The 15,108-nt window shown below is 42.7% G+C and overlaps 1 protein-coding gene across 2 annotated transcripts in view; it reads right to left on the bottom strand.

Annotated features, from left to right (window-relative positions):
- Nucleotides 1-5,307: 5,307 nt before the first annotated feature.
- SLC4A8 (solute carrier family 4 member 8) overlaps nucleotides 5,308-15,108 on the bottom strand; it is an 83,216-nt gene continuing 73,415 nt past the window's right edge. The window contains exons 23-25 of one of the 2 annotated variants that reach the window (XM_031650482.1): nucleotides 10,673-10,764; nucleotides 8,558-8,653; nucleotides 5,308-7,078 (exon numbers count right to left, since the gene is read on the bottom strand). In XM_031650482.1, coding sequence (XP_031506342.1) covers nucleotides 7,066-7,078; nucleotides 8,558-8,653; nucleotides 10,673-10,764 — 201 coding nt within the window. In that variant the 3' untranslated portion in view covers nucleotides 5,308-7,065. Of the gene's footprint in view, nucleotides 7,079-8,557; nucleotides 8,654-10,672; nucleotides 10,765-13,756; nucleotides 14,798-15,108 lie in introns of those variants that run through there. The other variant, XM_031650484.1, reaches the window with a different exon arrangement.

Genomic DNA, 15,108 nt, shown 5'->3' with positions numbered 1-15,108 from the left:
TGCTAACTCCCTTACAAAATAAAGTTAGAAAAGCTGATAAAGCGACAGAGAGAATATAGTGATAGCATTTCTGATGCTCGTAGAAAAAGCCAGGGGCTCTGGGGCCAAGCCTGCTCCTGTGTTTCAGGAAAACTAGAGATTCAGAACTTGGACATTGAAATCAATAGAGAAGATGCAGGGAGAATTACGAATTCCTTTACTAAGGGGGAAGTCTGGAGAGTTGAGTGGGTAGAAAATAAAGCAGGACTAAGAACTATCTTTTTTGTACAACCAGAAACTACAGGTTCCCCAAGCCAGAGACTTCTTTTTTTTTTTTTTTTCTGAGACAGAGTCTCGCTCTGTCGCCCAGGCTGGAGTGCAGTGGCCGGATCTCGGCTCACTGCAAGCTCCGCCTCCCGGGTTTATGCCATTCTCCTGCCTCAGCCTCCCGGGTAGCTGGGACTACAGGCACCTGCCACCTCGCCCGGCTAGTTTTTTTGTATTTTTTTAGTAGAGACGGGGTTTCACCATGTTAGCCAGGATGGTCTCGATCTCCTGATCTTGTGATCCGCCCGTCTCGGCCTCCCAAAGTGCTGGGATTACAGGCTTGAGCCACCGCGCCCGGCCGCCAGAGACTTCTTGAAGGTCACAGCTATCATAGTCTGAGATATCAACCAAGCCTGGCACTTAGCATATACCAGAATTTTATCAAACATTTATGATTAATTTAAAAGCCAATCACTGGCCAGGCGCAGTGGCTCACGCCTGTAATCCCAGCACTTTGGGAGGCCAAGGCGGGTGGATCATGAGGTCAAGAGATCGAAACCATCTGTCCAACCTGGTGAAACCCTGTCTCTACCAAAAATATAAAAATTATCTGGGCATGGTGGTGCACACCTGTAGTCCCAGCTACTTGGGAGGCTGAGGCAGGAGAATCTCTTGAAGTCAGGAGGCAGAGGTTGCAGTGAGTTGAGATCGCACCATTGCACTCCAGCCTAGCGACAGAGCAAGCCTCCTTCTCAAAAAAAGCAAAAAAAAAATTTTTTAAAAAAATCAAAAAATAAAAGCCAATCACATCCCAGACAAAGAGAAACAGTGACTCTTCACACCATCTTTTGGAAATATGTGGTTTACCACCCCACTACCCCAAATCCAGGTCTCTACACATAAAGAGATGGGGACAGAAGCTGTATGTGGAAAGAACACATCTCTTGGCAATCCTGTCTTCAGGAGTTGGAAGTCTCACGTAGCCACAAAGAGCCAGGCTGTGTTTTCTGCAACCAAACATATTTGGCAATTTCACAGTATGTTTCTGCTGGTCTTCACCTTCTCTCCAGACCTACTCTTCCTAAAAGTTATGGCTAGCAAGTAATCCACCCACTTAGTAAGTCCAGTTCTTTTCATTTAGAGCTAAGATCCCACTTACCATCACTTTCTCAAATCTCTGGCCTCCCTCCCTTCCTACCTCTATACCACAAGCCTATCAGGCATTGGCCTGCCAACACTCAAACTGTTTCTGAAATCTCCCATTGTCATAAAAGAGGTGCACCACTTCCCTGGCCCAAGCAAATGTGGGCATGGAAATCACCTAACTACCTGCCTTGCTTTCCACTCCTACATTTTTCTCCTTCACACTGAGTTTAAACATCTTTTTCCATAGACGAATCTGTATTTGTTCTCAAACTACTCTTACCAGAGAAGTCTGAGATGGGAACCCCCAAGATGGGAGAATGGCCATATTTTGTTAATGTCCCTCCAGCTAGGTACACAAAGACTAGTAGTAACAATGAAATCTTATTGCTACACTCTCATCTGTCAACACACACACATGCAAATGCACACGTGCGCGCGTGCGCACACACACACACACACTGCTGCTGCTTCACCTCTACTCATTTCCTACCCCAAACACTGCCCACCCTGACTCTTTCCCCATAGGCACCAGCCACAGACCAAAGCAAGAAAGCAGCCAGGACTCGGGTTGAGTGTTTGGTGGAAATTGGACAAGAGGAGGGAGTAAGAGTAGGGAATGGTTCCTACCACAGAGATGAAACAGAAATAAGGCTGGCTATTGTTTGAGAAAAATTGAATGGCTTAAAAGGGTTGGCATGGCTTCCAAAAGTAATTAACAGACCCTGCCAAAGGAAACCAAGACAGGTACCCTCAAGATATGGAGCACACATCAGTCTCCATATCCTTTGGGGAAAGCCTCCTACTTATTCCAGCGCAAGTCACACGTGCCGCAACCCCTACAGCAGAGGGCCATATTCCAGCCTTGTTAATACTGTACAGTGATAATGTGTGGCACCACCATACCAAATTAACAATGTGCACAATGATTGCATCCAGCATCATACCATCACTACGGCAACCTGTTGATGATCATCTAAGCCAACCTGATGGAAGGTATGTAAGCTGGTTACTAGCGGGATATGGAACAGACACATGCAAAATTCCAACAATCCCAGATAATACAGCTCACAGGCTTGGATTATATCATGCAACGTTACATACTCTTACTGCTCTTTACAGAGATTCGAGAGATAACACCTATGCAAGGACTGCTGAAAACAGATTTAATACATTCAAAGCTCCTGCAGGGATCAGAGACATACACATCAGTTACCTACAGCTTGGTGTTTCTGCCTATGTTGCAAAAAAGTTGGGATACCCTGGTGTCATAAAACCCTGATTGGAATACTGTCTGAAAAAGTTGGAGGATCTGGACAACCACTAATGGTTCAGGTTCATCCAGTGGCCCATGAATAACAGATGACAACACTTGTGACGATAAATAACTTCCTTAAAGATTTCGAGGCCAGGTGCGGTGGCTCACGCCTGTAATCCCAGCACTTTGGGAGGCCGAGGAGGGTGGATCACCTGAGGCCAGGAGTTTCAGACCAGCCTGGCCAACATGGTGAAACCTCGTCTCTATTAAAATACAAAAATTAGCTGGGCATGGTGGTGCATGCCTATAATCCTAGCTACTTGGGAGGCTGAGGCAGGAGAATCACTTGAACCCAGGAGGCAGAGGTTGCAATGAGATGAGATTGCGCCACTGCACTCCAGCCTGGGCGACAGAGTGAGACTTTGTCTCAAAAAAAAAAAAAAAAAAAAAGTACGACTCTGCACTCATTTTGATTCCAGGAGTAACTAATGAAATCCCCAAATTCAGAAATGCTTGGAGATCCCTTGAGAAAGCCATCAGTCCTGTGTGGTTTCCCTCTGTGAAGGCAATTTGCCATCCAGATGCTGTGAAAATCACCACAACAGCCTTGCCTTGCCTCTGCAGCACTGTACCATGCCTCGGAAACAAGCTCCACCACGAGAAATTACCACCAAGGAAAACCAATTCCAGGAGGAATTCCTGAAACTAAGCTCAAGGATGCATCTGCTGAAAGGTCAGACAGGTTGGCCAATCAACATTCACAGATGAGCAATGGGAAATCCTGCAATCATGTGGAGTGACCCATGAAATCATCTAGGCAACTCTTGGAGACAAAAAAAAAAGAAAAGAATCACCATCATCTGCAACAGGCGACAGTCCATAGGGACCCATGGATTAAAAAAAAAAAAAATCGAACCTCACAAAGAGATTCAACAATCAGCTAATGAGTCAAAGGCCACAACCAGTATCCTGTAAGAAACCATGTCAGACCACGAGGATGACAGGAAATCACCACGTCCAAAAAGACCAGACTAGACAAAACCAATCATGCCCCTTGAGCACTTGCCATAAGAGATCCTGGTGCCATCTCTTTCTCTAGCCACACAAGAGGAGGGCCACACTTCCAAGACAGTTCCAACTCAAGAGGTTACCCTTAAAACATCTTGATGAAAAGAAAGAGAGGGGACAAAGTTGAGTCTGATGTCAGTAGTGAACTGGCTGAAACACTGGATTGATCAAAGAATTTTAGCATCCTATAGATGGCAAGTTTGATGCAGTGTACTTGGCCTTTGACACATTAGCAAGCATAATTGAGAAAAAATTCAAGATCCTTGATGGAAACTTGGAGAAACTTCAAACTGATATATCATTCATGCATTTGAGAGCCATCAAGGGATACCTCCTACTGGGAATTTTTTTTTTTTTTTTTTTTTTTGAGACGGAGTCTTGCTCTGTCGCCCAGGCTGGAGAGCAGTGGTGTGATCTTGGCTCACTGCAAGCTCTGCCTCCCAGGTTCACACCATTCTTCTGCCTCAGCCTCCTGAGTAGCTGGGACTACAGGCGTCCGCCACCACGCCCGGCTAATTTTTTTGTATTTTTAGTAGAGACAGGTTTCACCGTGTTAGCCAGGATGGTCTCGATCTCCTGATCTTGTGATCTGCCTGCCTCGGCCTCCCAAAGTGCTGGGAGTATAGGCGTGAGCCACTGCGCCCGGCCAGGAAGTTTTATTCTGCATCACTTGCAGGGATATCAGACCCTCCTCCAGCTGTCCTCACACTTGCTGTGCAGGCTGCTGGAACCACTGCTGGGACCTACAATCCCAAGAGTGACTGGTAACCACCATGCACAAAGGTGAACTGCAACTGTACGGAGACAACTGAGCACCACACCCACAGAGCCAGGATCATCCAACCCATTCGCCCAACCCCAACCATCAACTCATGGCAAAACCACCCAAATCCCTTCCCATCTTCACTCACAATCCCCCATCGAGTTCACCCCAACAACACACCAAATCATATTTTTTTAAAGTAGCTAACATTCCTAAGGCGCAGTGATCTGGGAGGGTCTAGCTCAAGAAGTACCCTAAAGTGCACAGGTGGTCCTATACCCATACTACACAGAGTTAAAGAAGGCTCCTCCCCTCAAGCAGTCAAGGCAGCACAAGGCAACAGTGTGTTAGGAGAGGCATTTTTCTGAGTGATACTCTCACCCAGTTTTGATACACTCCTAACAGCTGTGCTGAGGCTAGGGAAAGAGGTGAAATGGTCATCAACCTCCCCACACAGAGGTGGCAGGAAAAGATGGGAGGGTCAAGATAGGACAAGAAAGGGGAGATGTTCTCAGGGAACAATGAGGATGAAAAAGAGGCAAGCTTAAGGAAGCAGCCAGAGAGGGACAAGGGAAAAGTCTGCAAGAAAGCTTATCCTCCTGACAGGCTGCCTTTTAATTCTTCCCAATTAGGTAGGTAAATGAGTACAATTACTACAGCTATCCTAAAGTGATAAAATGTGAAGCTTTGGCTCATGAAGATTTTAATGCCCATATAGGTTCAAAGAAGCATGACCTATCCTGTCTGCACCATATATATATGAAAGGAAGCTAAGGCTGTTTCCAAAACAGCCTTGTGATAGAAATGAGACAAACCAGGAACAATACCCACGATTCAAAGGAACATCATTTTAATATCTGAAAGTAGCATAATGTTCAGCCAATAGGCATTGGTACAACCATACATACTGCTTGTTTAAGCAGGCATCCCTTCTGAGTGGTTGGCATCTGTCCTGTACCAGTTGTTAAATATTTTGAAAATCATCTCTGTATTAAAATAATTGTGGCCCTAGGAGATAGGGAATATGAAATAAATGAAGGATTCCTTTAATATCAAAGGTCTTTAGAGTAAGACTAGAATACATTAGTATATTTTAAAAGTCTAAGGAATGCAAAATTCAATAAAGTGATATAGCCAACCCTTCACCTAAGAAAGAAAAACACATTGGGGAACTTCCCACTGTACAAAGATTTTCCAGGATGGAAAACTAACATGATAGAATTCTCTGGGTGCTGATGGGCTTGCTAATTACATTCTGTGCGCAAAGGAGGGAAAAATTTATAAGCACTGGATCCCAAATACTTTACATTCATTGCAACATAGAAGAGAAGAGAAAAACCATGAATGTAGTTTTAAATTAAATATCAAAACTAATTTCACCACTTACAGTTCATTTCCCAGTGTGACTTTTTGCATCTGAGAGCCAGAATGTTTGTCAACCAAAAGAAATCCATGATGATGAAGAAACCACATGGCTGAAGGTGATTTTGGTCCATTGAACTGATGATCGTTCACTACTAAGGCAGTTAAGGAGACAGTACGTAAGCACTTGGATCTCACCAGGATGGAATTGGAATGTATCCTCAAGAAACAGCAGCAAGAAGTCGAAGAGTCCCGCAAAATGGCCAATAAAAACACCATATCCTCCTTTCTATTCACAAACAACTATTATCAAATCTTTCCTAGATATCTAGAAAGCAGACACTATGACAAATCTTCAGGCTAGGAAGTCCTTCCTGGTATCTAAACTAATTCCTTCTATTGCAATCTAAGCTCAATCTCTTACTCTATCCTCAATGAAAACCAAGAGAAGTTGCTCGTCCTCACTTATTGTTGATTTTCCGGGGATCCTTTTCCTATCTAAGTGACACAATTCAAATGTCCCTTCTTGGCCCTTGTATCATCCAAGGTTCTTGCCAGTTATGCAGGCTGCTGCTAGGGAGTGATGGAGATGCACCCAAGTCAGAGGCATCTTCTGGCTGTGGTGGCAGGCACTGCCAATGCCCAGATCACGGATCTTCCTGGTAGCTGACCTCCTGATAATCTCTGGGTCTGACCAGCATCCCCCAGGGGAGGTAATCAAACCAAGGCCCAGGGCTGCCTAGGAGCCTGCAGGCACTAAAAGCACTGGAGAGCCAGAGAGGATTTCTTCTCTGTTCCCCTCCTACTCCGCACTCCATCCTTTAGGAAGAGGGACCTCACTGAAGGACTCCTCAGCGGCAGAATGAATCCATATGGCTTGGCAGGCCAGCAGAGAATTTCAGAGAAAATGTCTGGAAAATGGGAAGCTAGGTCTTCAATGGTGGCTGTTCTAAAGTGAAAAAGAAGGAAGAAGAGGAGAAGAACCAACAGGAGGTGGTCTTCTGCTTCCACATTCACATCTGGTGACTGGCTGCTGGTATGGGGATAGCTGGATGCCCTCCAATGCACACCAAAAATAACTGAATGCTTCGGCATGGCTTTGAGATGACCAAGGACAGGGCCAGACTTGGTCTTGCTTCTTCTCTGAGAGACTCGCCATTTTCTCTGTAACCAGAACTTCCCTGAGGCACCACACGGCCCAAATCTTCCATCCCAGCAAAGACTCTTAGTTGAAGAGACTGAATAAAAGTGTTACAATTAGACAAAAAGGGAACACATGATTCATTCCTCCTTTTAACACAATACTTTGAAGATGTCACCACAATTTGGATCTGGCTATATTTTAAGTTCATTTACAAGTAGACTAGTTCTCAACTAAAAATAACCATGTGCGTTATACATTTCGACAGCTGCCTGGATTTTCCTCCGAAGGAAACAAGATTCTATATTTCACTCACATTCAGCAGAGATTCATTTTAACCCATTCGATGAAGACATAAATCACCACTACCACCCACTGGTGGCTGTGACTTTTCAGAGCACTTTAATTTCTCCTCAGAGTAGCCTCAGGAGTGGGGCTGTGAGTTATTATTATCTCCATTGCTGAGTAAACTGAACGCCAGAAACAGTGGTCTGTCAAGTTATACATGGAATTAATCAAAGGACCAGGTCTCCTGATTCCCAGCTTATTTATTTATTTTTTTAACTAGAAAAGTTGACTTTAAGAAGGCCTCAGATTTTGTCTTCAGTTATTTACTTATACTTAAATGGTATTGGACTAAACTATTCAAGAAATTTGGGCATATAGCCTACCTCAGTGCAGGCAAAAATGCCTCAAGTTCTTCCATTTTCTTCATTAACCTGATTAAGGTTGATCTATGCTATTAGCAAATGATATACAGAATTTGGTTTCAAAACAGAAAAACAGTTACGGCCGGGTGCACTGGCCCATGCCTGTAATCCCAGCACTTTGGGAGGCCAAGGTAGGAGGATCGCTTGAGTCCAGGAGTTCCAGACCAGCCTGGGCAACACAGTAAATCGTCGTCTCTATAAAAATACAAAAATTAGCCGGCAGGGGTGGCATGCACCTGTACTCCCAGCTACTTGGGAGGCTGAGGCAGAAGGATTGCTTGAGCCCGGATGGCAGAGATTACAGTGAGCTGAGATTGTGCCATTGCACTCCAGCCTGGGAGACAGAGAGTGACTGTCTCAAAAAAAACAAAAAAAGAAAAAAAAAGAAAAAAAAAAACAGTTACAATTTAGTATTTCAAAAATCTTTACTTGTTGTTAGTCCTCATTATGTAACAAGTTAAACACGTTAAAGAATGTATCAGTACAATCAACACTATCTGAATATTTTAGCAATTTTCTACCTAGTGTGGTTGCAGTAACCAGAGACATGCCCTTTAGATTCTGAAATGAGAACTAGAAAGAGGATTAAAGGAAATAAACAGGCAAAGCAAATTTATATGCCAAAATAATCCCATTCAGACCTTGAACCTGTGTAAACGGGCTGCTTAAAACACCCTGACCAAATATTTAGAAAACATTCTTACTTTTTAAAGGTTTATAGCTATTCTTATGCAGTTAGCAGCAGTTCCTGGAAGTGCCATTTATTACACAAATTCCATTTTACAACTAAAACACATTTTACCTTCAATATTGCCATTGTCAAAAGCCAGAAATAAATAAAAATCAGATGTTACAGTTCGCTTTACCTCTTTTCCTTTGCATTTCCAGAATTCATACTGAGAGCTTTCCAGACTGTAGTTTTAGGCATTTCATCAGATATATTAATCTCAGAGGGGTCACATCTGAAATCAGCGATTAGGACAGTGACTGTCAGACATACAAATAAAATACGTATCACAGTCTATAATGATCACTGCCCCACCAGAAGGGAAAAGATGAGGTTTGAGACCACCCAGCTAACAGCTCTCAGGAACTCTGGGAACAAGATAAAGTCTGATCTTTCTTCTGCAGCCACTGAGGTCAGAATGGGAAGAGGCAAGGTGACCCATGAGATGGTGCTGAAAGCTGGGCTGGTGTGTCACATGGCAGCCAGTCCTGCCCCCACAACTGTGCACTTCTCCAAAGGGCCTCACTGGAGATGCTGCTGACAACACTATGCTATCAACAGTGTAGCATCAGGAACTACCACTTACTGAGCACTAGCTGTATGCCAGGCACTTTTCATTCATGTCCTCATTTACACAGTCAAATCTCTTCTGTTCATAGTTCACAAAGGACTTTCCTAATATCTTAACTATCATAGCTACAGAGATTATTAACATCCTCATTTTGAAGATGCAGAAATGAAACCTCTCAGAGCTAAGTGACTATCCAAGGTCAAACAACAGCAAGTAGAGAATCAAGACCTTGAACCCAGCCCTTGATTTCCTAGAAACAGAATAGTTTGATGTTTTCTGCAAGCCAGATTATCTCCTTTTAAAATGCCAAGAGAGGAGTCAGCATCCTGTTAAAGGGGAAACATTGTTCCTACTTTGCCACCAGATAAATCAAGCTCATAGCTCCTTCCACAACAACGTGTAGAAAGTTTATTAAGAACCAAGACTATTATTAAGAAAAAGAGTGTCCTAATTTCCCCCACCGTATAAACCACAACCAACTCAATGATTCAGCAATAAATTCTTCAGAATCTCAATGACCCAGATATCCTGCTCTCTTCCTTCTCTGCTCCCTCTTGACCTCTAGGTTTTTCAGCCTATGGTACCTAGAGGTACACAGTGCTATGTGTATCTCTTCCAATTCAGAAACAAGACGCCAGGAGTAAAACCATGAATGGACCAATTTAGTTTCCTGTCATTTGTGGTGAGCAATAGGTTTGACAGAGAAAGGAGCTAAAATCATTGGGAGAAGTAAGTAATTTTCATGATCCCAGTTCAATTCCCCCTTGCTCCCAGAACTACAGATGCCACAAGCCAGGCTAACATTGACTATTTCTGCCTATCCCCAAAAGCTTGCCCAAGCATTGGAATTTCATGCCTACTAGGCTGAGAACTCTCTGGAAATAAAGACCACGTCCTTTTCATCTTTGGAAGATGGCAAGGAAAGGCAGAAGGAGCACTGGTTTGAGGAATAGAAGACAGACCAGGATTTGAATCCTAATCTTTCTATTCAGCAACATTGTAACATTGGATAAACTGCCTAAAACCCTCTAAGACTTAGTTTCTTCACTTATACAAATGTGGATAGTGATATTCATATGAGTACAGGTTAACTGACAACATATAAGTAAACCCTCTAGCACAAACCCAGCACAAAGGAGGCACTCAGTACATTGACTTTCTTACCTCTCTTCTCCCTGTGATTCCCATAACCTGATATAGTGCCTGGTACATAGCAGGTATTCAATAAACAATGAGATGGAAAAGGTATTTTCACAGGATGGAACTGGGAAGCTGAATGTTTAGCTCTTTCTGCTAGCAGCTGCATGTGTGACACCACCACCACCACAAAGCCAGAACACTTAAGAATAGCAAAATGTAAACTCTCCTGGGCGGTGGCGGTGGCTCAAGCCTGTAATCCCAGCACTTTGGGAGGCGAGATGGGCGGATCCGCGAGGTCAGGAGATGAGACCATCCCGCAGCTAACACGGTGAAACCCGTCTCTACTAAAAATACAAAAACGCTTGAGGCGAGGTGGCAGGCGCCCTATAGTCCCAGCCTTTCGGGAGGCTGAGGCAGGAGAATGGCGTGAACCGGGGCGGAGGCTTGCAGTGAGCTGAATCCGGCCTGTACTCCAGCCTGGTGACGAGCAGGAACTCTGTCTCAAAAACCAAAAGTAAACTCCTTGGTGTTTGGAAGTTTTACCTGCAACTGACGCTCTTTCCAGGACTACTTAGTAACTTCCTGCTCTCTAAGGGGAACTTGTCTCCCCCAATCTCTAACATTTTCTCGGCCTCCTGGAAGAAAAATAAACATTATTATATCTCGGACCAAGTAAGACCATAAGTTCACCAGACCATTCTTCTACCACAATTTCTACCTAATTTCATTGCACATTTATTATAAACAATATGATTAGGTTCTTTCGTAGATTTGAGTTACCACAAAATGAGAGACAACCAGATATTTATACATGTGGAATAGCATTCAAAAAAGAATAAAAGAAAACGTCAATCTGAGTAAACCTCTAGATCTAATGACCAATTAACTACAATATAGCAGACAGAAGAACATTTTAAATGACACCAAGGGATACATTTAGCAAAATATAAATGGTGAGAAGCCCTAGAGGTCAAAGACCCTGTTTCTCCAATTTTAAAAAAATGGAAAGGGAACCCCCAAAAAGATTTAAGAAAGATATCAACCAATTACAATATATGGCTCTTCTTTGGATTCTAATTCAAATAAACAAATTATTAACAATAAGAAGTCTTTTCTTTCTACCTTTGTAGGTTTAAAATAATCCAAAATGTAGGCTGGGCGTGGTGGCTCATGCTTGTAATCCCAGCACTTTGGGAGGCTGAGGTGGGCAGATCATGAGGTCAGGAGATCGAGACCATCCTGACTAACACAGTAAAACCCCGTCTCTACTAAAAATATAAAAAATTAGCCAGGTGTGGTGGTGGGCACCTGTAGTCCCAGCTACTCGGGAGGCTGAAGCAGGAGAATGGCGTGAACCCGGAAGGCGGAGGTTGCAGTGAGCCGAGATCACGCCACTGCACTCTAGCCTGGGTGAGAGAGCGAGACTCCGTCTCAAAAAAAAAATAAATAAAAATGATAAAATAATAATAATAATCCATAAGGTAAAAGGTCTCTACTAAGAGAACTATAAAACACTGCTGAAAGAGATCAGGCTGGCTGGGTGCGGTGGCTCACATCTGGAATCCCAGTACTTTGGGAGGCTGAGGCGGGTGGATCACGAGGTCAGGAGCTCAAGACCAGCCTGGCCAATATAGTGAAACCCTGTCTCTACTAAAAATACAAAAATTAGTAGGGCGTGGTGGTGTGCACCTGTAGTCCCAGCTACTTGGGAGGTTGAGGCAGGAGAGTCGCTTGAACCTGGGAGGCGGAGGTTGCAGTGAGCCAAGATGACACCACTGCACTCCAGCCTGGGTGACAGAGCGAGACTCCATCTCAAAAAAAAAAAAAAAAAAAAAAAAAAGGTCAGGCACAGTGGCTCATGCCTTAATCCAAATACTTTGGGAGGCCAAGGCAGGCAGATCACTTGAGATCACAAGTTCGAGACCACCGTGGTCAACATGGCAAAACCTCGTCTCTACTAAAAATACAAAAATTAGCCCAGGCGTGATGGCAGGCACCTGTAATCCCAGCTACTCAGGAGGCTGAGGGAGGAGAATCACTTGAACCTGGGAGCAGGAGGTTGTAGTGAGCTGAAATCACGCCATTGCCCTCCAGCCTTGGCAACAGAGCAAGACTCTGTCTCAAAACAAACAAACAAACAAACAAACAAAAAACACACTGCTGAAAGAAAACAGAGATGATTTCTTTTTCAGAGAATCATCTCTAATCTGACTTCTTTTTCAGAGAATCATCTCTGATTTCTTTCAGCAATGTTTTGTAGTTCTTGTAGAGCTCTTTCATGTTTTTGATTAGGTGTATTCCTAGATACTTCATTTTCTTTGTGGCTATTGTAGTTAGGATTGTGTTCTTGGTTAAAAGAAGACATATAAGTGGCCAACAAACAGATTAAAAAATGGTCAACATCATGCATCATTAGAGACGCAAATCAGAACCACAAAGAGACTCCATCTCACATCAGTCAGAATGACTATTATTAAAAAGTCAAAAAATAACAGATGTTGGCATGGTAGTGGAGAAAACGGAACATTTCTACACTGTTGGTGGGAATGCAAATTAGTTCGGCCCCTGTTGAAAGCAGTTTGGAGATTTCTCAAAGAACTGAAAATAGAACTAGCATTAGACCCAACAATCCCATTACTTGGTATATACCCAAAGGAAAAGAAATTGTTCTGTCAAAAAGACATCTGCACTCATATATTTATTGTAGCACTATCAACAATAGCAAAGAAATGGAATCAATCCAGGTGCCCATCAGTGGCGGACTGGTAAAGAAACTGTAGTACATATATACCATGGAATACTATGCAGCCATAATGAGAACAAAACCATGTCCTTTGCAGCAACATGGATGCAGCTGGAGGCCATTACCCTAAGTGAACTGATGCAGGAACAAAAAACCAAATAATGCATGTTCTCATTTATAAGTGGAAGCTAAACATTGGGTACACATGGACACAAAGATGGGAACAAAAAACACTGAGGATTCCAAAAGGGGGAAGGCAGGGGAAGGGTTGGAAAACTACCTATCGGGTACTATATTCACTGCTTGGGCGACAGGATCATTAGAGGCCCAAAGCTCAGCATAACTCAACACACCCGTGTAACAAACCTGCACATGCCCTGAATCTAAAATAACTTATTTATTTATTTATTTTTTGAGACAGAGTCTCGCTGTGTCGCCCAGGCTGGAGCACAGTGGCGCGATCTCGGCTTACTGCAAGCTCCACCTCCCGGGTTCACGCCATTCTCCTGCCTCAGCCTCCTGAGTAGCCGGGACTACAGGCGCCCGCCAACACGCCCGGCTAATTTTTTTATTTTTAGTAGAGATGGGGTTTCACCATGTTTCACCGAGGTCTCGATCTCCTGACCTTGTGATCCGCCCGCCTCAGCCTCCCAAAATAGCTGGGATTACAGGCGTGAGCCACCGCGCCCGGCCTAAAATAACTTTGTTTAGAAATCCATAATAAAATGTTTTCTTAGAAAACAATCCCGCTAATTTAAAGAAAATAATTACAGAGAAAAAAACTATCTGTACAAAGATGTTTAAAGTAATATAAAACAACTAAAAATTTTAACAAAGGAAAAATATTTAAATTAAATATGAGATAATACTATAGAACATTATACATCCATTTTTAAAATATGATCATGATACAGACAAATAGAAACATGAAAGTGTCTTATGAAATCAGGTTGAGGGAAAAAAACAGAATATATATGTGCTATATATATAAATATGAACTCACAATTATATAATTATCATAGTTATGTGAAAACTATGTCAAAAAATGGAAAACAACATAAAAAAATGAACATGAATGTTGGCTATCAGATGGAGAAATTTTGGAGTCAAGTCTTCATCTTTTTCTTTTATTTCATTTAGCTTTTAAAACAATTTTATAAAGTAACACATGTTAACAAATATGTGCTTACTTCAGGAATTTTGGAAAATAAGGAATATAATGTCTACCAGCCACCTCGAACTTAACATCCAAAGCAGATCTCTTGATTTTCCTCCTAAACCTGCTGTTCTCCTTGGTCTTCCCCATCTTAATAAATAGTACAACCATTCATTCAATGGCTCGGTCCAAAAATCTAAGAGTCATACTTGATTCCTCTTTCACCCATGCCCACCATCATTAACAAAACCCATCAGCTGTATCTTCAAAATAAGTACCCAATTCAGCCACTTTCATCACCGCTACCTTAGCATAAGCCACCCTCCCCTTTTGCCTGAGCTGCTGCCAGCCTCCTAGCTGGTCTCCCTGCTACCACTCTGTCCCTTCCAGTCTTACTGGCTTTCTTGGTGTTCCTCAGGCACACCGAGCTCATCCCTCCTTCAAGACCTTTGCACTTTCTGTACCCCTGGCCTGGAATGTTCTTAATCCCAGATATTCTCATAATTTGCTTCTTACTTTATTCAGGTCTCTACTCAGATGTCTCCTCAGAAGAGTCATCTCTAATTATCCTAAATAAAGTAACTCTCTCACTCCCTACCTTCTTAAAACATATCACTACCTAAAATTATATATATATGTATATAAATTATAGCACTATAACCAAGAAAATAAATATAGACTTGTTTGCTTGTTGACAGTGTCACCTCCATGAGAATGTAAGCTCCATGGGGTCGGTCAGGGACTCTCTCTGTCCTGTATACTACTGGGTCTGGAACAGTGACAACAGAGTAAAGATTCAATAAATATGGAGGAAGGAAGGAAATTAATAAAAAAAATGTATAATCTTACCACCTAGAGAGACATAGAGAACCACAATAAACATTTTGGTGTATTTTCTTCCCATCTTTTTCATGTGTGTGTGGGGTGCACACATGCACGTGTGTGTGTACAGTATGTGTATATGTATATGTTTTAGTAAAAGTGAGGTTCTTTGACAGTCTTACTGTATGCTCCATTTTATGTTCTCTATGTTTTTCACATAAAATGTCAGAAACATGTCCACATATCTTTTTTTTTTTT

Source organism: Papio anubis, chromosome 9, assembly GCF_008728515.1.
Source record: "Papio anubis isolate 15944 chromosome 9, Panubis1.0, whole genome shotgun sequence".
Taxonomy (NCBI): Eukaryota; Metazoa; Chordata; class Mammalia; order Primates; family Cercopithecidae; genus Papio; species Papio anubis.
The sequence above is the reverse complement of the archived record's forward strand: the minus strand, read 5'-3'. Positions and strand labels throughout refer to the sequence as shown.